The 23254-nt window shown below is 41.5% G+C and overlaps 1 protein-coding gene across 5 annotated transcripts in view; it reads right to left on the bottom strand.

Moving 5' to 3' along the window:
- Positions 1–23254, bottom strand: part of SH3KBP1 (SH3 domain containing kinase binding protein 1) — a 320771-nt gene that overhangs the window by 94662 nt on the left and 202855 nt on the right. For all 5 annotated transcript variants that reach the window (XM_037046255.1, XM_037046253.1, XM_037046250.1 and 2 more), the window contains one exon: positions 6981–7056. In XM_037046255.1, the coding sequence (XP_036902150.1) occupies positions 6981–7056 (76 nt within the window). The remainder of the gene's footprint in view (positions 1–6980; positions 7057–23254) is intronic.

The raw sequence follows: 23254 nt of genomic DNA, 5'->3' as shown, positions 1-23254 counted from the left end.
GGATGGCATGAACACTAGGTGTGTCGTTCATTCAATAAATATCATCTGAGTGCCCACTGTGCACCTGGCAGCAGAGACGCAGCAGTTCCCTTGGGGGCTTACTACGGTTTACAGCAGCAGTTTGAAACTGGGGTAAGTTTGCTCCCCGGGGGACACTGACAATGCTCAGAGACATTTGTGCTTGTCACTGGGGAAGAGGAAATGTTAAGTGTTATTAGCATCAGTTGGAGGACGCCCAGGGATGCTGCTAATCATCTTGCAATGGACACAGGACAGCCCCACAACAAAGAGTGATTCGGTCCAAATGTTAATAGTGCCAAGTTGGAGAAATCCTGGTCTACACTTAAATCCAGACAGGGAAGCGAAACACAATGCGTACATCGCTATGCTGTCAACTCCAGTCCAACACCTTCCTTCATGAAAAAGCTGGCTGGAACCCAAATCACAGGACCACATCTGCTCTTGGATCCTGCTGCGAAGGTGACTTCCAAATTATTTCACAACTATGAATCATGACATCTTTTATTCTTGCACTTTAAAAAGAACATTTTTTTTTTTTAAAGAAAAGAAATCTGACAAGCCAAGCCTTTCTGTTCTCAGTATGGAGCAGATCACGGCTCCTCTCATTGGCCCCTTCTCCTGCTCAGCCAAAGAGAAGGTCTGAGTTTTTGGAACAAAGGAAACCCACGGCTAACACAAAGGAGCTAGCTTTTCTCCTCTAAGAGGACCGTTTTTGAAACCCAGGTCTTCAGCAGCACGGGCAGGCTGGGTCCCTTCGCAGGAAGAGCCCCTCCCTACTCTCGAACGGGACAGCAAAGTCTGTGTTGGGGGCACTTGAGGAGAGGCGCCTCCCAGGGAGAGAAGAGGCCTCTGAGACAATGGCTTTAGTACATATCAGGTATGGGAGGCACTAAAGCGCTCAGTAGGAAACACATTTCCAATCAGATGTGTCCAAACTCCCAGGCCCGGGAATGAATGGAATTTGGGCGAGGTAAGTAAGCAAAAACACCTGTCCTGGAAAAATAGAATAAAAATTCCCAGGTAAGGCTGGGAAAAGCCAACATGAAGGAGCTGACCCTTTTTTCCTGCTATTTAAACATGTGGTGAGAAAGCAAAAATTAGCTCAGGCTGAAAGAGCAAAAATCTGTCCATCCATTCATCAGGCTGGGGAAACAAATGCAGACCCAGCCAGCTGCAAAGCAAATGGGAAACAGCATTTCTCCCAAGCACATGCTGCAGCTGGCAAGGGTCCTAGCAAGCCCCTTTTCCGAGTGTCTACTGCTTTCTTATTCCCCAAGAAAGTTTGTCCTCTACAATCCCAGAGTATCTGAAAGTCTGCTTTTTGATATAGTGTCATTAAGAAAGAAATGTTTCACTCTGGGCTGAAGGAACTGAGTCACTTTGACATAGAAAAGCAGCCTTGATTCTCCACGCAAATACACAACCTTACCTAAGGGGCCCTGGACATAGTGGTGCATATCTATGTTAACTTGGTGGCTCCTAAAGAAACAGGACCAGCCCTGGCTGATGTAGCTCAGTGGATTGAGCGCGGGCCTGCGAATCAGAGGATCGCAGTTCGATTCCCAGTCAGGGCACATGCCTGGGTTGCAGGCCAGTTCCTGGCAGGGGACACATGATACATTATATGTCCCCAGCAGAGGCAACCATACATTGATATTTCTCTCCCTCTCTCCTTCCCTTCCCCTCTAAAGATAAATAAATAAAATCTTAAAAAAAAAAAAAAAGAAACAGGACCTGGGTCCCCCTTACAGTCCAGGCCTGATATCGAGCCCTTGCCACACAGCCCTGCCTTGCTTGATTCTATCTAAACACTGCTTCACTTACATTTCACTTCAGTCCCCCTCCTCCAAATCTATAACTGTTTTTTTCTTTTGTGCGGTTCAATGCTCCATGGGCCCTCCTGTACAGTCTTGGCACATGCACCGAGCCAATAAACCTGACCTTGTTGGACAAGCCTGGTTTTCCCTGACACTCTCCCCAGCTGACTGGGCTAGAGCACGGGCTGGAAGAACAAAGGATCAGCCAAGCCTACTGGTAACCACCAATAACCCAGCAGAAACCCCAAATAGAGGTTTCCCCCCACCACCCCCCCCAAATAAGCCTGAGGGTCTTATGGAAATAAATGTGTCCTTTTCCTCCCAGTGACTGTGAACTTGGGAAGGAGACCTATGGTTACTGTGCTGCTTTTACAACACTCTGTCTAACATAGAGCCTGGTAAATGGGAAATCATTTCTAATTCTCCATTTGCTCAACCACCATTTGTTATATGTTCACTGAGCCCATGACACTTTTCTAGGCTACAAGGTGAGACTATCAAGTGGAAGCCACAGTTCCCATCTTGAGGGAACAATGATAGCCACAAGGTACCATGTGTCACTATCATAGGGGACAATTCAATGAAGCAAGTCAATGAACAAAGTGCTTAGAAAGGTGGAATGGTGTCCAGCAATGAAGTGAGGGGAAGCTAGGCGGGAAGGCTTAGCCTCTCCCACAGTCATTTACTCAGAAGCCTGATCTACCTTTGCACAAATCGTGTCAAGGATTATCTTTTTCCCAACCCACCTGCTCGCTGGTCTTCTGAATCTCTAAGACTGAACTGTTTGTTCGGAAACATTCTAAATAGTCCTTTCTCTGAGCCTTTTTTTTTTTAACCCACAGAGGCCACAAATCTGCATCACTTCTAGTTAAGGTAGAGAGAAACTCCAGATGCGGTGAGCTGGAAGAACCTCAGGGCACTCCACTTATGAATATTTAGACAGTTTCCCTCTTGTTATGAAAATTATGGCAATCTGTTCCCCAGCATGTGTTTCAGATGAATTTCAATATCATAAAGGCTTTAAAGGGGCGGGGGAGATGATGTTAGCTGTTCAAATAAATCCCGATCAGCTGAGTTTCACTTTCACTCAGAAAATGCCAATTGACATGAACATTTTTTGAATCACTCACTCTTAATCCTGATGGGAGTCTGTATTTTAGCATGCTAAGGAGAGAGCTGTGGAGGAGGGAGCTTCTCTCCTCTGTAGTGCTAGGCAATTTTCGACATAGGTTTGTCTTCCACCCAGAAGGAAGAAGGATGTACTGCTCCCAAGCTCAGGGTCACTTCTAGTCATTGGTCAGCACTCTGTGTCCTTCACCTGAACATACGTGTTACATCAAAACTTGGAAGCAACAAAATATTCCAAAGGGAGAGGGGCTTTTTAGTGGACTAGTATACCTCATGTAAATCATGAAAGAATAATCACCCCAGAATTTGCTCTTTAAATGAAGGCCAGAGTGAGTATGAGGGGTGAGACTAAAGGGCATAAATTCTTGCTCAGGGTCTGTGAAAAATGTTGGCCAACAAACATCCCTCAGGGATTTGCTCGCTGTGATCATTCTCCTTCCTGACCTACTACCCTTTTACATGAACAATTACAGCTATACCCAATGACATCATGTCACATTCCTACCAAATTGTTCACATCTTCCTTTTGTCTCTCATACTTGGCTGTTCAAGTCTTTGAATGCAGAAACCTTTCACTCTGAATTGCAAAATGTTTGGGATTAAGTCAGAGGATGAAGGTGCTGGGAGAAACCTCAGTGGTTCTCTCTAGAACAACCGTCTGACTTCACAAACAACAGAGGCAATGAAATAAAATTATGCGCCCAAGGTTACACAGCTAATAACAGAGTTGGTCCTAGAATCTGCACTTTCTGACTCTTGGCCAAAACACACCACCCAGCCTCTGTAAAACTACTCTTCATTAACAACCCATCCCCCGCCATGATGCTTCCAGAGAGTCAGGTGGATGGACGTAGGAGATATTTGTAGGACTGAAGAAGGCATGATCTAGGGCCACCATCCTCCCACACGCTTAAAGGAGCTGAGTATTTGAAACTATGTTACTATCCAGGCCCACCTTAGATTCCAGAATAACTCCCAACATACAGCATCCAATTGGTGGCCACCAGGCACATGTGGCTTTTGAGCACTTGAAATGTAGCTACTCCGAGTGAGGGTGTGCCATACATGTAAAATACACACTAGGTTATGAAGACTCATATGAAGAAAGAACAAAAATATCATTGAATGATTTTATATGTTATATGTTGAAGTAATAACATTTGGGATATTGAGCTAAGTAAATTATGTTTTAAATTAAGATTATCTGTTTCTTTTTTCTCTTTTAAAATGTGGCTACTACCACAATTTACAATAGCCAAGAGTTGGAAGCAACCTAGGTGCCCGTCAGTAAATGAATGGATCAAAAAACTATGGTACATATACACAATGGAATTTTATGCTGCAGAAAGAAAGAAGGAGCTCCTACCTTTTGCAACATCATGGATGGAACTGGAAAGCATTATGCTGAGTGAAATAAGCCAGGTGTTGAAGGACAAATACCATATGATATCACCTTTAACAGGAAGCTAAACAACAAAATAAACAAGCAAGCAAAATATAACCAAAGACACCGAAATAGAGAACAGGCTGACAGTGACCAGAGGGGAGAGGGGAGGGAATTTCAGGGGAAATAGGGGAGGGACTTAGAGGAACATATATAAAGGATACATGGACAACAACTGAGAAGGGTGGAAATGGGAGGGAGGAGGGGAGCACGGGGGGGGTGGGATGGGATGGGAGTAATAGACAGAAAACTGTACTTGAAAAATAATTAAATACCAAATTGGAAAAAAAATTAAAAAAATAAAATGTGGCTACAAAAAAATGTGAAATCAAATATGTGTCTCACATAATATTTCTATTGGCCAGCACTGCTCCAAAATACAGGTAACCCCCACGGCACCTAATCCTTCCAAAAAGCTTTGGTCTCCTGCCTACAGACATTACTGAGGGTGAGAAGAAAGCATCAAAGACATAAGTCAGGTTGGTGAAGGCCACTGGTTGTAACACGTCACAAGATAGCCTGTCCCAGGGACGACACTCCAATGACCTTTGAGGTTTGCTGCATTTCCCCCTTGTCCTTCTCCTGCCTACTGCCCACTCCAGCCATCCAAGCAACTTTCCTGTAATCTTGATCACCTATGAACTTGGTAGTAGTCATAGCTAACAAAATGAGCAGTTGAATAGAAGGAAAGATGGACTACTCTCCAACAACAGCAATGTTTCCGGAATGGTGTAACTGCGAATTCTTGAGAAAACTTTTTCAGGACTCTTAAAGAATCTCAAATATTTTAGTGCCTGAAGGTAGGTTTCATATGATAGGCCTATAATCTGCATGAATAATGCAGGGTCAGTTTCTCCTTTGGAATTACTTGTAAGCTCAAAACAGTCACTCTTGAAGTGTGGGCCCTAGACCAGGAAGCAGTAGCACCTGGGAATTTGTTAGAAAAGCAAATTTTCAGGCCCCGCCCCAGATCTACAGACTCAGAAATTCTGAAGGCAAGGCCCAGCAACATGGTGGGGAGATCTCCAAGTGATTGTGGGGTATAACCTAACACTTGAGAACCTCCGGGTGACATTATAGTATTATCCAGAGTCTGATTGTGCCATTAACAGATGGAAGGCATGTAGATATATATGAACCTTCAATGTTAAGGCAGGGCATCTAGCATCTGCATCTATATCAACCATGAATTTATTTACCTAAACCACCATTTTTGGTTTTAGCGAGTCCCAGAAATTCATTTTCTTGTGCCTAAGGCAGTATCCCTTGTTTGCTCTCAAAACTACCTGTTTTGCACTACAAAAGGAGTTCCTGGTATATTATTCTGCAGTTCAGAGAACAAATCTTTCTGCTTACTCTTATATTAATCATAGTTATATATGTACATCTTCTCTCAATCTTTGGCTTTCCGAACTAGGTTTGTAGTCTGTCCACATTCTCCTTATAAAAAAATGTAAAACTGAAAAGAAAAAGTCTCCAGAAGGAATTTCAGTACTTGTTTCTGGGCAAAGACACAGTAGAGCACATTCAGAAGAGGCCCTGTCATGGGAGGACTGACTAGAGGAAATGGACAGTTGCTTGATTTAAAACATACAAACTCAGGATGCCCAGTTACATCTGAATTTCAGATAAACAACAAATGTTGCATGGAATATACTTAAAACTCCAAAGTTATTCATTGTTTATCTAAAATTCAAATGTAACTGTGCATCCCGTATTTTATCTGGCAACTCTAGGACCAGGAATACTGACCTTTGGGAAGGTTTTGAACCTGTCCTCAAATATGGAAAAGGACTGTTATGAGGAAAATGGGCCAATATCAATCTAGACCCAGAATTAGAACCCAAGGGGGAAAACTGTAAGAAGAGTATACCTGGCTCAGTAGAAGAAAGGCATTTGGCCCTGGCTGGTGTAGCTCAGTAAATTGAGCACAGGCCTGGGAACCAAAGGGTCACCAGTCCGATTCCCAGTCAAGGCACATGCTGGGGTTGTGGGCCAGGTCCCCCATGGGGGGTGGGTGACCAACAACCACACATTGATGCTTCTCTCCCTATTCATCTACTTCTCTTGCCCTCTCTCTAAAAAGATAAATAAAATCTTTTTTTAAAAAGACATTTGTATATAGACAGGGTCAAGCAGAGATGTGCTGTGGGTGCTGGCAGGAAAACAAGGTTTGGGAGGGTTTGGCTCAGTGATTACACTAAAAAATAAGGCCTCTCTGACTCAGAACGTCTATTGTGAACCCTTAGATTCCTTAAGTTGCAATTCTCTAGAATCTCTCTGCAAAGTGTTCTGATAGATATGGATGAGCCCTGAGACTACACACGGGTGAGAACCACAAGGCAGGATGGAATCAGATTTCATAAAGGAGACATCCCCCACCCAGAGTTTTGACTCTAACTGCGCCCATCTTACGGGTGGGACCCAATGAAACACATCTGTGTGCATCTTTCTTCTTATGTATTGAAAAGAACCATTAAGATTCTATGAGGGTTTTATCAAAAGCATTTCCATTATTTAAAAACCCTTAGCTGTTTTCAAATGTAAAATGGATAAATAAACGAACTCACTCTTTGTCCTGCTGTCCATGTCTGTTTTTGATGAGTCTGCAGTTGCTATAGCTGGAGGTAACTTCTTTCCAATAGTCTGAGAAAGAAAAAGATTATTCTATTTATCAAGATGATTCTCTCCATTAAGCAAAGGAATAAAATCAAGATCATAAGGATGACATGCTCACAATTGGTTCTGAAAAACACCCCCTTAAGGTTTGCACTGTTCTGTGTATTGCCTGCTGTTCAATTGTTCTGAACCTCAGGGACAAACAAGCAGGAAAAGCAGATACAAAGGGCTTATCCTTGTAGATAGTACTGTTTGTTCCCATTCTTCCTTGATGTTCTTCTTCAAAGGGTGATTGTCTTTAGCAGAGCGAATAACTAACTACATGTCCCCTCATTTTATGAGAAGCTGACTAAATCTATGGAGGAGCAGAACCTCATCCAGAGGAAGCGCTCAGAAGTATCTATGGAGCAGAAGAATAAGAATGGTAGAAAGAGGGAATGAATGGAAAGAGAAAAAAAAAAGGATCAAGAGATGGAGGGCCAGAAAGACAGATGAACAGATGGGTAGGTGCAAGGATATGCAGAAGCCAGAGTGTCCAGGGCAACTGTGCCTTACTGTGTCCCTTTCTAGGCGTCCCCCCCCCCAGTGGCTATGGATACTAGGGCACCAGCTGTCAAAACCAAGGCACTGGGTGAAGCAACCTCCCCAACAATGAAGGGTTTCCCCAGTGAGACTTCCGGCCACTGGGAAAACCAAATATATCTGCCCACTGGATACGTGAAGAGCAATGAACTGCATAATTCAAAAACTGGCACAGTGGAATGTTTCTTCAAATAAAACTGATTCGCCACAGTTTTTAATTTGAAAAATGTCTTCATGCTTCAAATGCTGAAACTAACATTAAATATGAATAAATCACAGAAAGAGGATAAGGTAAATGAAATCCTCAGCCCCTCATGAATGTTTAAAAACATTCGTGACAGAAAGCCTTTACATTTTACTTGGTGACATTTTTATTTAGTGCTGCAGGGCTTTCTATATTAGATAAAAAAAATGAAACTCAAAATATTATGCCACCCCTCAACTGATGTTGAGTACTCAAACTAATAACATTGTGTGACTTCAAGGAAATATCAAGGAAGAACAGGACTTGATATTATTCAGCCTTAAGGTCAAATTTGATGAAAAACTGTTCTTAGAATTATCTTGAAAAATCAGGAATTGACAGTAAAAACAGATGCTCTCACAGCGTCATTCACATTCCATTCACACTTCAAACAGCATCCTCATCAATCACTTTGTTTTTTCCCCTTTGGGGACCAGGATAAAACATTGCAATTGTTAAAGCACTGGCAAGAAAAAAAAAGAAAAACAATTAATACTTCAGTTATTACTAACTCAGGAGAGAGGAGATCAGGAAAACACAATAGTGAACACTATATACAATCCTAACTTTCCAGGAAAAAAAAAAAGAAAGAGAGACAGCCAAACCAAAACCATTTGGGCTTTAAACCAAATGCCCTCCTTCAGAGAAGCCTTCACAGGTTGTGCATTCTTATAACTTCCCCTCATTTGTAACAAAATGAAGTGCTGACCATCATCTCTAATGTCCTGGTTTAAAAGTGTGTCCAAGCTGGCAGACATCAAATCAAGAAAGGCCACCAGTTAAATTCACTTACTTCTGTACAGAAAGATATGAGAAAGCAAAACGTGCTCTGCTCCTTTTTCTCACTATTTCAGAAAATACAGCACACTGGCCTCTGTGTGGATCCCAGCAACAGGAGTGGTGCGGAACTTGATACAACACTCATCATCTTCCAAGGCTGCTGGACTTTAATTCCATCCTTCCTCACGGGCCATGGCTGACTAGAGTAAGGCAAGTCCTGCCCCTCTCAAGCCTGGTCCTCCAGGCATCCAAGAGATGTACACTGTTCAGGTATTTGTCTCTTCTCTAGGACCCAGACCCAGAGAAGTGTGGTTCCCAAAACCAGCAACACCAGCATCACCTGGGAACTTGTTAGTAAAGCAAATTCCCAGGCCCCGCCCCAGGCTTTCTCAATCAGAAACTCTGGGGATGGTGCCCTGCAGTCTCTATCTGAACACACCCTTCAGGGTTTCAGGTGCACGATCAAGTTTGAGACGTAGGAGGGATTCCAACAGTGCTCACATATACCTTTTCTTGGATTAACAACTTTGGTGTCTATCCTCAGACCTAGATAAATTGTAAAACATCTTTTTGATACTTTTTTCTCTCTTCTCTCTCTTTCTACCTTCTTTATTTGTAACTGGCATAAGAGCTTGTCACTTCTACTAAATGAGTCAGTTCAGGGAAAAAATGGAGTTTAGCAGAACAGGCAATATGACAATATCACTGAGATAAAAAAAAAGAAGAAATAGAAAGCATAGGTGGCCATGAGACCCTTCACCAAAGGTACTGAAAGGATGAATGGATGGGTGGATAGACAGACAGAACGATGATTTTGAATCAAAAATGTAAGAGCACACCTGGCCTGTCTGGCTGAGACTACCCCAAAGACCAAGCAGGCAGATCCCCATGACTGTACTCACCTTCAAGGAAAGCCACACCCTGCTGTCCCTTCAGAGTGTTTTCCTTTATTAACCTTCATTGTAGAAGACTGTCACACCCTAAAGGACATTGAGCAACCACTGCTCCTGTCCACTAACAGTCTGTAGTGCTCTTATGTCACTGTGTCCACCCCAACACCCCACACATTTCCAAACACCCCATGTAAGAACCTCTATCCTCTGCTCGTTTGCCGAATACAAGAAAATAGTCCCCGAAGGACTGGGGCGGTGAAGCACTGTTTTCCCACCAGCCTTCTAGCTGCTGCTACCTCTGAAAACACCTTTGGTCAATTGAAAAGGACTGGACCTCAACTTTTAAAGGGCATGCATGGTGAAAGCCATGCCTAGCTCCAGTACACACATAGGTCATGTATCATGGAAGGTCAGCTAAGATGCAGGCCAAAGTGAACAGAAAAAATGGAGAATCACATCCACACATCTGTCAACCATCTTGCGGTCGGCGAAGGAGGATGTGAAGCTTGTAGTGGCTGTGAAAGAGGATTTACATGTGACCTCCTCAGCAGAGTTCCGAGTTCTTGCCTTCCTGGGGGCTCTAAGGAAGATGGCTCATCCAGGACAAGCACTGGCCCTGTCATTAGGGGCTGTGTTGACGCTGCTCAGGACACAGCGCTTTCACCTCCTAAGAGATCTGCCAACAGCTCCATGGTGCCATAGGCCGACTGAAGGAACAGACTCAGGCTACACTCCACAGCTCAGCCCAATGTTTCCTCTTCTCTTCTGTGCTGTGGCTGAAGACTTCCTAGTACCCACATCCCCGTTACTCTGGTCTGCCTGTCCCACAACTCAGAAGCCACTGTTTGGTCTGGGAGTGGAAGTACACAGACATGGCTGTAGGCAGCTGAAAGCTCTACAAACAGACTATTGCTATCAATCTACTTCGACACACAATGATCACCAGGCTGCTGTCAACTTGTGTCTCTCTGACCATATCCTAACAGCCATTTAAAATCTGATCTTTAAAAATAAAGAATTCAAAAAATTAATTCCTTTGAATATTTAATATCAGAAGCCACTCTCATCTTAGCTCATTTGACAAAAGTACTCCATCAAATTTAGGAGGTTTGTGTATAGCAGGAGCATCACATACACTCCTAACTCTACAAGATCTGGTAATACAGCACCAGAATAGAAAACCCCCATGTGATTTCAGTTAGTGGAGTAATTTTTTTTCTTTCTTGTGCCAAAATGAAGAAGCTAATACTTATAGCAAATACGATGGACTCGTGCCCACCTAAAATGTCTGTTTCTCTCTGTGACTGCTGGAGCTTGAGACCAGGACCCTGCTCACATCCAGTATCCAACTATCCCCCTGACTTTATTTTAATTCACATGCAAACTCCTTTGAATGTAAAATGTTTTTTTAAAGATCTTATTTATTTAGTTATTTATCTTTAGAGGGGAAGGAGAGAGGGAGAGAAACATCAATGTACAGTTGCCTTTCGTGTGTCTCCTGCTGAGAGTTGGCCTGCGGGGAACTGGCCTGCAACCCAGGCATGTGCCCTGACTGAGAATCAAACTGCAATCCTCTGGTTCGAAGGCCTGTGCTCAATCCACTGAGTTACACCAGCCAGGGCTTGAATGTAAAATGTTTTTTAATTATAGGACAATGCTAAGGAGAAGGAAGTTTAAGTCCTATCTCTGAAAGTCTCCACTCCAAGAACACTATACACAATTCTTGCATCCCAAAGACAACTGGGTTTGATATGTAGGGAGGAGGGACAGAGCTCCCTGCACTGATGAGGCGCCCTGGTTGGCAGTCCAGGCTTTCAGACGGCTATTCCAGAAGAAAGTGATCTGAGAAACTATATGTAGACAGTACGCAAGTGCTCACACAAAGCCACACACAAGAGATGACTTTTCAAACCACTGGGAAAATATGAGACGAAGGATAGGTTTTGTTTTTTTTTTTTTTGAAGGATAGCTTTTTGAAGGCATCCCTTTTACTAGACTAGGACCTGACTGAACCCCTTCCCTTTCCATTCAGTTCAGATTTATTGAGTGCCTGTTCCACGTGAAGCAGGGAAGCAGACAAAAAGGCAGGAGGATGCTAAACATCACCGCAAACACTAACACAGCAATTCATCAGCTTCTCCACAATGGTGTGTTGAGGGCTGCCCAACCATTTCGAATGGTTATCCCAAATCCTGGTCATATACAGGATACGGAGGGATACAGGCTACGGGAGACAGCAATGGGAAGAGGGACAAAACAGTACTTTTATATGATCACATCTTCAACTTTTCAGCTTTCATTTCCTAACCATATCTCAGAAAGATACACAGAGTGCTATCAAAACTCACTTGTAAACTTTTAATATTTATGTTTGCATGCTCCTTTCATGAACACCTTTCTTGGATGGAATTATGAAAAGTTTTCTTGGTGCTCAGAAGGGAGCCATAGGAACAGATCAGCAGCTTCATGAGCCAGCTCATGTCAGAGCCAGTGAGAACAAGCACAATGGGCGCCTGTGCGCTCTCATGGAAGACTGTTCTACTGCCTGGGAGATTTATACAGCAGCTATCAACTCGCTTGCCTTTGGCTAGTCCAGCTTAAACTCTCTGATAACAGTACAAGATGAGCCAGAAGAAAATACCACTCAAAATTCTACAAATAAAATCCATGCTGCAATAAAAAAAAAAACATATATTTGTAGTTCCAGGCTAGGGACAGAGGTTACCACTGAGATACCCTATATACCACTGTGTCAACTCTGATACTTCCAACAGGTTATGCCGCAGAGCATAACCTGAGTACAAGAAAAAAAGTTTTAAGTCACCTTGTGATTATGAAGTTTTGTTTAAGACTTTCAGTTATTCATGTAATATTTACTTCCCTGGTTGTCTTGGAAAGTTAGTGGTAATTCAAGTTACATGAAGCCTTTTTACCCATAGTCAAAGACCTCATCAGATTCACAGCTGCTTTAGAAGCATTTGTTAACTGTATTACACTTATAAAGTTTAACTGCTGTCAGAAATAGTGCCCTCCTTGAGAGCAGGACCTAGGCGGCAACTACTTGCTTATCTCCACAAAGTCAAGGGTCAGTAAGTGTTTGGTGAATGCAGCAGGGAGTTTGGGGGATCCCATCCACTCATCCTTTGCCCTAGCATTAACGTACTACATAACACAACAGGCAAGCGAGAGATGTCTTCTTGGCGTACCAGACCAGGAGGCCCTCTTGGGAGTCCCACTGTTTGCTACTGGCATGAATCAGCTCTTTCCAACCTGGTCTCTGGTGACAACACATCATCTGAAATGTCTTTGTAGACCTCTGTTGCTTCTCATTTACTCTTTGTTCCCACGTGCACACCCCAGACCTCCTATTAATTACTGGTCGCCATAAAGAAGGATCCAATCTCAGCCATGCTTCTGGTCGCCATCTCTTTGCCTTTGACTTCCAAATACTTATTCTAGCCTGCTCTCTCACATTCTCTCAAGTCTCTACCTGTTATCATAGACCCCCATTTGGAGGGTTCCTTATCATCCGGGTATATGTACACACACATGCATGCCATTTTCTTGTTCTAAAATCATTTTCCAAACTGTATTCCCAAGATGTTCCACCAACCAACCAACCAATCACAAAATCACTTCTCCCTACAAGCTGGTAAATTTGGAAAACATAGAATACTTGGTCTAATCCTTGCATAATAGCATGTTAAAGGCTCTGAAAAGTCCTAAAGTTACTGTTTACCTTTATCTTAACACTATCTTAACATTACCTTAACATTATCTCAATGTTCTCCAAACTTATCTGACCACAATTCCTACTTGTGATACCCATGAACACAACACGAGAATGAGTAGTCCTTGGACTACTTGGGTGAACATCACGACCTCTATTTCCTAAATTCTCTTGGCTCAGCCTCTCTGTCTCCTAGACTCATGACTTGGGACTCATCCTCGATTACCCTCTTACTGCAACTTCCCGTACTGAACCTTCCACCGAGGCCCTGCTTTCAGATTCGTCCCTTCCTCTTTGACCTCAGCCTAGAGCCTTGTTACTATCACACGGACTATTTCAATAGTCTTGTAGACAAAGATCTTATTCCCTGATTCAAGCTGCTTTCTTTGCTCTCCCATACGACTCAACTTTTAATCAATCTCCACCATCACCCCTTACTGTATCTACTTCAAAGCACTCAGAACATGCACAGTAGTCTCTCCCTATCTGCAGGGGATACATTCTAAGATGCCCTGAAACCACACATAGTACTGACCCCTACATATACTATGTTTTTTCCTATACATACATAGCTATGATAAAGTTTAATTGATCAATTAGGGGCACTAGGAATTAACAATAACTAATAATAAAATAAAACCATTATATCAATATAGTTTAAGAAAAGTTATGTGAATGTGATCTCTGTCAAAATACCATACCGTGCTGTACTCACCCTTCTTCCTGTGATGATGTGAGAGGACACAATGCCTACATGATGGGACAAAGTGAATTGAGTGGCACAGATATTTTTAGACCACGGCTGGCAGTGGGTAACTGAAACCACAGAGAAGGATGGACTACTGTACTGCTTCTTTATGGTTGTTCATGTAGATTCCCAAAGCCCTGAAGAAATGTAGGAATTCACTTCAAATTTATAATTGCTACAACTTTTCATATCCCTCAGTGGATAGTATCTTTTCTCCTGCTCTAAAGACTAATAGTAGCAAGCTTTCTCTAAATACAAAACACCTAATTCCATCTTAGATGCTTCCATTAGGTCTTTTGGATTTACTCTTTCAAACTGTCCAATGAAAACTTCAGTATGTGTCACGCTACTATACATGTGTATATGAAGTCTGTTTCATATTTGTATCTTACACAAACACTTGCAGACACGTGCATGCATTTGTGTGTACCAGTAGAGAAACGTATCTGAGAATTTGAGCCAAATTCTATTTTTCTTTATCAAGTACTTCACCTTGTGCCGGGGTCTGATCATTTGGTTCATTTGTTAGTACTTTGAATACCTCTTGAAACCAGGCCCTAAAAAATGGAAAGAACCTTACAACACATCCAAAGGAAGGGTAGAATTTTCTCTTTGTCAAAGCAAAATAACTTCCTTAAAGTCTAGTAGGGGCTTCTACTCTGAAGTACAGATCCAAACCTGCTTAAATGTTCAATGAGGTGGAGAATGTACATTCAGACAAGGTTACAATCAGAGAAGGCAGCTCTTCAAACGTCTGACAATACATGAAAATACTGCTTATATTTCACCCCCACTACTCCTAAGAAAGCCTGCCTGCTATTTTGTTATAGGATCACCTTATTCACAGAATGAACAAGCCAAAGTAAACTTCCATTTTGTATACCACTTCAGCAAAATACAATTTACTATTATGCTTTAAAGACTATTTTCTGCTGTTGTGACAGATGAAAGGAAATCTTAAACCTTCCTTCTACCAGAGCATTAGTTTTAGCTTTTGATTAACAATGCCTTCTTTTTAGGTGCATTTGGAGAATTTAAGAAGACTGTGGGTAAAGAGAGAGGAAGATGGAGTGGTAGGAGTAAACATCATGGGGCCATTTTAAGTTTTGTTCATTCAGTGCTTTAACATAAGACTTGCTATACAAGTGTGAACCAAGTCCTAACCGTCCTATCAAGTAGTTATACAAATTCAATTAACATACAAAGACCCTTCCCAGGTCTAAAATATTTTTTACTTATTCAATCACAACATAGTCCAGGCTATTCCCTTTACCTGGGATGGCATGTTTTCCCCAGTATATTTGAATCTAAACTCATCTTTAAGGTTCAACTAAAGTCCAGCTGACTAAAGGCAGCAGCTTTCAGTAAGGTTTTCTGCTGACTCGCAGCACACACTGACTGTAACTTTTTAACACATATGAGATACTTAAGGGCAAAGCCACATGTTACCAGCTTATCAGTTTTTCTGTATACCTCTAAAGCAAGGGTCTCAGAGGCTGTCTCTCTTTCTTCCTTCCTGCCTCCCTCCCTTCCCTCGGTCCATCCTTCCATTCAGCATTCTTTTCTGGAACTATCATAAGACATAGTCTCTGCTGGAGGCTGGGTATACAGAGATGAGCTAGGCAGAGGCCTGGATCTTTAATGAGTTCAAACTTTAGCAGTAGTGATAGACTCATTAACAGAGCAAAGTGCAAAGGGAAAAAATACTACAATCAAGGTGTATATAGAAGAGAAAAAAGGAGCCATTAACAATTCTACATGGGAAACATGCCCATAGCAATGATGAGGCTCTAGTTAAATTCTGAAGGATGGGTATAGGAATTGGCCAGGTAGAGAATGGTGGAAAGGGTATCACAGCTGAACAAAAATAGGAGCAAAGGAAAGAATGTGTGCAGGGAATGGGAATTCGTAGCACAGAACAGGGGTAGGGAATAGCAGTCTGGGGTGAAGGGAAGGAGATTTGCTTGGGCCAAGTGGCCAGTAAGGTAAGTTGGGGCTAATGTTACAGTTTGTGCTTTATCTCTAAAACAACTGGCTGTAAGTAGAGGTGCAGCATGATCACATTTGTGACTTTAAGATCAATGATCTGGTGCCACTGGGAACAGAAAAGAAGAAAAGACATGCAAAAGTCAAGAAAATAATTAGGAGGTTGACAAAATAATCCAACCAAGGCAGTGAAACCGAGAATGTAAAAGAGAGGTTTGAAAAACAGACTGCCGCCTGATCCATATACTTCATAGTCACTCCAGGGGTAAATCAGTGATTGTGAATTGGTTTGAATACAGGTGGGAAAAGAAATCCCAAACTCTGTATATTTTTGAGTGTGCACATATGCATTCTACATAGGTATTGAGGGCCAATGATGTGCAAAGAGCAACATGAAGTTCAGACCCTGACCAGAGAGGCAAAAGAGCCAGATGCAGGGGCTCAGGGAAGCATTGTGGAAAATCAATCTTGATGTGAAGAATCACAGTGAATGTGTTTCTCAGTGCTCTGGTGCTAGTGTGGTGACGTTCAGTGGAGAAAGAGTAGGCCTGTGAGAGTTCAGAACAGTTAGCTTACTGTTAAAGCACCAATCAATCTACTATTTGAAAACAAAAATGTTTTTTAAAAGCAGAGACACATAAGAAGCCCTTGACACACGAAAAAGCATCTTTCTAATCCGACAAATTTGAAGTAAATATTCCAGCCAAATATGTGTCCAAAAATGTCTTAACCTAGAGACAGAAATGGGAGATTTCTTTCCCCAAAACAAATTTCCAGAGAAGCTTTTCTGTCCTTTGGAGTAAGAAAAGGGAAATGAAATAGTTTCAATCAGAAAAGAGCAAATACTTGGAGCAATGTTTTCTTATTTTGTTTTCAAGTAAAACTGCTACTTAAAAGGCTAGGACATACAATAAAATATTATTGAGCTTTAAAAAAGAAGGAAATTCTGACATATGCTACCACATGGATGAACCTTATTGATACAAATGGTAAGTGAAATAAGCCAGTCACAAAAGGACAAACACTGTGTGATCCCGCTCATGGAGGTGCCTGCAGTAGTCTGACTCATAGAGACAGGGAGTTGAACGGTGGTTGTTCGGGGCAAGGGGCATGAGGAGCTGTTGGATACAGATTTGGTTTTGCAAGATTAAAGGAGTTCTGGAGATGGATGGCGGTGACGGTTACACAAGAATGTGAATGTGCTTAATGTCACAGAACTATACACTTAAAATGTTACTATGGTAAGTTTTATGTCATGTACATTTTACTACAATTGTGAAAAAGGCTTAGGGGTATATTCCTTTCTCCCTACGAGCCTCTACATAGCAATGTTAACTAGAACAGTAAGAATCTGCTTTTGAGGCTCTGATACACCGGTACTTAATATCCAACCACAAAATAATCAAGGGTACAGACAGGTGTCTGAGGAAGTGAGCTACAGACCAAACCCAACTTTGTCCAGAGGCCCACCTCAGTCTTACAGGGGACATTCCTTCCACCTCTACAAAAGGTAGCCTAGTGGCCCCATAAAGACAATCTCTAAATCTGGCTAATGTTAAATAGCTTAGCTCTGGTTTTCACACCTAGTAGGACTCATTCATTACTTTTATCACCTGCTCCAAAGACTCTCAAACAATAACACTTAGTCCTTTTGTTAATCATCTGGCCTCCCCAATTTTACAGAAGAAGGGAAGAGAACACTGTTGAAAGTTAAAGACTCGGTGATATTACCTTTTTATATTTTATTTTTATTACAAAGAATGAGTTCACATCACTGCCTTTTGACCCAGGATCCCACTGTGGGATTATATTCTAAGAACCCTGAAACACCAATTCAAAAGAACCCACGCACCCCAATGTTCACAGCAGCACAATTTGCAATAGCCAAGTGCTGGAAGGAACCTATGTGCCCATCAGTAAATGAATGGATAAAAAAACTGTGGTCCATTTACACAATGGAATACTATGCAGCAGAGAGAGAGAGAGAGAGAGAGAGAGAGAGAGAGAGAGAGAGAGAGAGAAAGGAGCTCCTACCCTTTGTGACAGCATGGATGGAACTGGAGAGCATTATTCTAAGGGAAATAAGCCAGGCAGTGAAAGAGAAATACCATATAAGCTCACCTATAAGTGGAAACTAATCAACAAAATGAATAAGCAAGCAAAATATAACCAGAGACATTGAAATTAAGAACACTCTGACAATAACCAGAGGGAAGGTTGAAGGGGATAATGGGGGAAGGGGGGAAGTGTTTTCAGGAACAAGTATAAAGGACACATGGACACAACCAAGGCAGGTGGAAGCAGGGGAGGGAGGTGGGGATGGCTCAGGTGGGGGGAGTGGTGGGGAGTAAACGCAGACATCTGTAACTGAACAACAGTAAAATAATTTAAAAAACAGAACGAGGCCACATACTTAATCAAAACAGGAGCTTCCTAAATATACCCGGAGGTCACATACACAATGGTTATATTTTCTAGATGCAGAGTGAAATACTTAGAAACATGACTCCCAGGTGCTCAAAGAATGGAGATCCTCAAAGAGGACCAAATTAAGCTCCAGGCACTCCAGTTGCTAGTTACCAAGACATATTCTACCCGGAGGGGTGAACCCAAACTGTGTACCTTCCATGAAAATATCCTAGATGCCAACCATTTGAACTCTCTCTCGCCTCCCCCATGATTATACTGAGCTTGCTTTGAATCATTCACTATGCTCTGCCTTCTCTGTATGCTTACTTATGTTTGTGTCTGTTTTAATTGGAATGCAAGTGCTGGGAGGCAAGAACTATGTCTTGGTTACTTACCTTTGTAGTCTTCGATGTGCCTTGCCTATTAGAGGTACAGTAGTCCGCCCGCCCCCCCCCCCCCCGTTTAAATGGGGAATATGTTTCAAGACCCACAGTGGATGCCTGAGACTACAGAGAGTACAAAACCCTACATATACTATACTTTTCCTATACATACATACCTATATAAAATTTTATTTATAAATTAGGCACAATAAGAGATTAATGACAATAACTAATATAAAATAGAATAATGATAACACACTGTAATAAAGTTCTGTGAATGTAGTCTTTCTCTCTCAAAATACCTTACTGCACTGTACTCACCCTCCTTGTGACGATGTAAGAGGATACAACATATATGTGATGAGAGGAAGTGAGCTGAAGGAAGATGATGTTTTTAGACTGTGGCTGACCTCTGGTAATTAAAACTGTGGAAAGCGAAACCATGTATTGGGGGGAGCCCTGTACTAAATATCTGTGACTTACTTCAGTCATAATAAATTCAACATTCATCAAAAACATTTAGGTTTATGGAGAAAATACTGTGTGCAACACATTTTTCTAGGTGTTGGGGATATAACAATAGAAAAAATAAACCTGTCCTCCTTTTCATGATATCATCTAGCGGTGAGAGTGAATTAGCATGAAGTAGGAATTTTCTCTAAGAACACACATTTTACCAGTTATTTGATCTTGGACAAGTTACTGAACCTCTCTATACCCTCACTTTCGTTGTCTGAAATGGAGATCATAATACGCACCTCATAGATTTTCTACGAGGATTAAATGGAAAAATGTATATAAAGTGCTTAGCCATTATTACTGTTATTGAATTTTACTGAATAAAAAAATCGATCATCATAATGCTTCTTTATGAATCTAGTTACAAAGAATGACTGTTTCGATTACAAGAGCTTTTTAAAACAGTAGGTTCACTGCTGCGTTCCTTTGCTTGGGGACTGGAGAGCATGAAGCAACTTTTATAAGACAGTCACATAGTAGAGATGAGCTCAGAGGAAAGGGATAATTCTGAAAAATGAGGGAAGAACAAAAGCAATAGCCATTACCATATAGTCATCGCCTGGGAGGAAAAGCAGACAGAACAAAGGAAACAGGAGAAACAACAAGGGCCCCAGCAGACAACCCACAGAGCTTTCAGGTCCATAGGACTTCGTTTAAGGTGGCACCCTAGAGTGAGTGGCAGAAAGAGGGTTCCAGAAGCCCCTCAAGTACAAGCTCATGCCAAGAGCTTCTGGCCATATCCAAACTGTTATCTACTGTTAACAACAGAAAAACAACGCGGCGTGTGCCTGGGGAGAACAGCCTGTTGTCAGAAAACAGAAAGCCTTTTTATAGAGAATTCTGATACTCAGGAGCAAACACACCACCACAGAAACTCACCCCAAGCCATCTTTTACAGAGCTTGGCATCCCCTCAATAATGGATGAAGAAATTCTAAATCGCTAGGTCAAACAGATATTCCTCCCAAAGCAGTTAAGAAACAGGGGCCAAAAGAGACCATAAACTCATGCGGTACAGATTTCTAAAGCCACGGGTGGAAATTACTGACAGACACTTAGATGTGAAAAGCTGAATTCACAGTCTCTACCTGGAAGCGCCAGGCTTCCTGCCAAAGGCTGCTCTTAAAGGCTTCTTTCAACAGCAGCAAGGACAGGACAACTGGAATTCTGTTCGAATCCTATAGGTACAAACCTCTGTGGAATGCCTACCACTACACAGCCCTGAGCCAAAACCACTTTCCTACGTTATTTTTATTTTTCTGTTTTCAAGAAAATGTTGTGCTCTCAGTTAAAACATGAGAGATTTGAGCATAAGGCTGACAGGAATCAATGAAACCACCAAATTCCAGTTCTCCCAGATCCTCCAGGTATCTCAAGCCTTAAAATTAAACATTCCACAACTTTTTAAGGAGATGTTTACTAAAAGTTTGTAATGACATAGAAAATGTTATATAATGTGAAGTGGAAACGATACACAATTATGGGTGTGAAGGAATTGTGTGTGGTATGATCTCAACCAGTTACAAATATATGGCCAAAGAACTGAAAGTAAATACAAAAAAAAAAAGTCAACAGTGTTTGTTTGCCACAGAGTGATTAAATGATAGTACTTTCTACTTTCTTTCATATTTTCCTATTTTCCAGTGTTTCTAGAGATCTGCTGTTACTTTTATAATCAGGAAATATAAAGTTTTAAGAAAATAACATGACACTAACATAACTGCAAAGGATGGCCTACCTCTCCATACTATTGGTGTCTTCCCATAAGGTTGGCTTGATTTGCAATACCTCTGAACTAGAAATCACAGGCAGCTTTCAAGGCTGTGTCATTGTATTTCCTTTTCCAAGTCATTAGCAGGATGTTAGGAACATCAGATAGAAAATGAGTCATGACGGTAACTCACAAGACACCACCCATATAGAGCATTCCCTGCTACTTATCATCACCCTTCAGTTATAGTTATTCATCAGCTCATAATCTCAGTAGATGATATAAAGTCATTTCCAACTGATGGTTTTCCAAATCAAGTATTGAGACATTTTAGCAAATGTTTTCAAAGTCAAGAAATATATTTCCTGCTCTTCCAATTCAACCCATGAGTTCCTATTCATTTGTGTGAAAGGGACTGAAAAATAGTTGAGTTTACTTTGTAACCATTTTTCAAGTATGACCAAAGACAAAACTTAGAGAGTCTTCATTTCCCGGTAATTGAAGAAGTGTTTATTTAAGGGGCATAATCCATTAGCATAGGGTTCACAGCCTAATTGTTCTCAGTTTTCCAGCAGTTCTCCAGTTCCTCACGACTAAAAACTTTTAAACACAAACCAAAGTGATTATTAGTTTGTCAAATGGGAGCAAAAACAAATATGATATGGACCAGGCCCCCCAAATTTTGAGGTTTCATTTCCCCCTGCTCTTAAAATTACATCGGTATATCGTCATCTTTAAAATGACACAAACTTCAGTTATTTTCGTTTCCCAGATATATGACAACCATATTCGTACTTAACACGAATATACTCTAACTTTCCTGCCTTTTAAAAATCAAAGCTTTTTTTTTATGGGGCTGAAGTGTGGGGTATGGGCAAATTCAATAAATACACTTTTAAGAGGAAACTTTTTGCAGAATAATTTCTCAGGTGCCGGGGAAAAGTTCATTTCAATCTGTGCTTGGCTGTCATTCATACTCATTCAAACTTCAGTTTAAGTAGCAAGTCTCAGGAGGAAAAGGGGTTCTCTGAAGTCTGTGAATTCTCTTTAGGATGCCTGATGAGTTTTAGGCAAAGTAGATCCTTACTATATGAACAAATAGTATGTCTTTCACTACTCATTTTTTGCGTTCTCATTTTCCTGGACTCAAATAGTTTCCCACTGTCCTCTCTTTTTTCTGTAACATACATGAAGATACTAAACTACACAAAATGGAAACGAAGAAAACCCTTCTTAAAAAAATGAAATCAGCTATTCTAACCATGTGCTTTCTTCAGTGACACTTTTTTGTGGTTACATGTTATTTTTCAAAGGCACATTTTTATGGGGGGAGGCAGACAATGCGCACCTGAAAATATTCGATGCATTTTCTGGTCTTGAGAAATTCCTTGCCCTTTTCAGTTACAAAGCACAATGTTCATTTCAATGCTCTGCAATTGTGAGTTGCAGAGAGCAGCGGTTCCTCTTTGTGCTTACTATAGGCTCTGCACAGGGAAACAATACAGATTCATGGAAGGTGGTGATAAAGGAGGACAAAGACCAGAAATGGGACTTCCGGAGTTTATAACCCATTCCCTACTCCTGAGTTATTATACTTAAATCTATTTCTGACAAATGGGTTTCAGATGGTTATCCATCCAATTTTACAGGGACCTCCAGTGAAAGACTTCCACATCCTCCCCACCACAGGACGAGGAAGAGTTTGTCAGCCCTCAGTACTGGCTACGTCTCCCTTATTCCCAACTTGGTCACCATGCCTGAAGTTAAGGGGGTCTCCCCGTCTGCCATCAGTGGGACCAGAGAACAGTCAACTATCAAATCCCATATAATTTTTCATTTCCTCCTGAACTCTGTTTAGTCTTCTCTCTTTGCCACAATAACCATCGTTTCTCTATGCAGCTCCTGGTTTCCAGTTTCTTAACCATCTCCATTCATTGCTTTCTGTCATCACCTCTTAGGATACGCTGGCCTCTTTCTAGGCATTCATTTCCATGACAAGATGATCGACCTGCATTAGAATCTTCATTTCATATAGTTTCTAGACCAAAGTCAGGGTTGGGCTACACACACAAATACTGCTCTGTGGCCACATAAAACCATTTTTAGTACTTGGAACCAGTGATCCTTTTCCTGACCCAGCATATCTTTTTGGGCCTCTCATTAACTTTCTCAAGGCCCCTTATCATGTCTTACCTGGACCACTTTTCTCCTCTCCTGAATAATAATCTATGAGGAAAGGCT

This window comes from Sturnira hondurensis, unplaced genomic scaffold (genome assembly GCF_014824575.4).
Source record: "Sturnira hondurensis isolate 20B ecotype Veracruz unplaced genomic scaffold, ASM1482457v3 Scaffold0005220, whole genome shotgun sequence".
Lineage (NCBI taxonomy): Eukaryota > Metazoa > Chordata > Mammalia > Chiroptera > Phyllostomidae > Sturnira > Sturnira hondurensis.
This window is presented reverse-complemented; position numbering and strand designations above follow the sequence as displayed.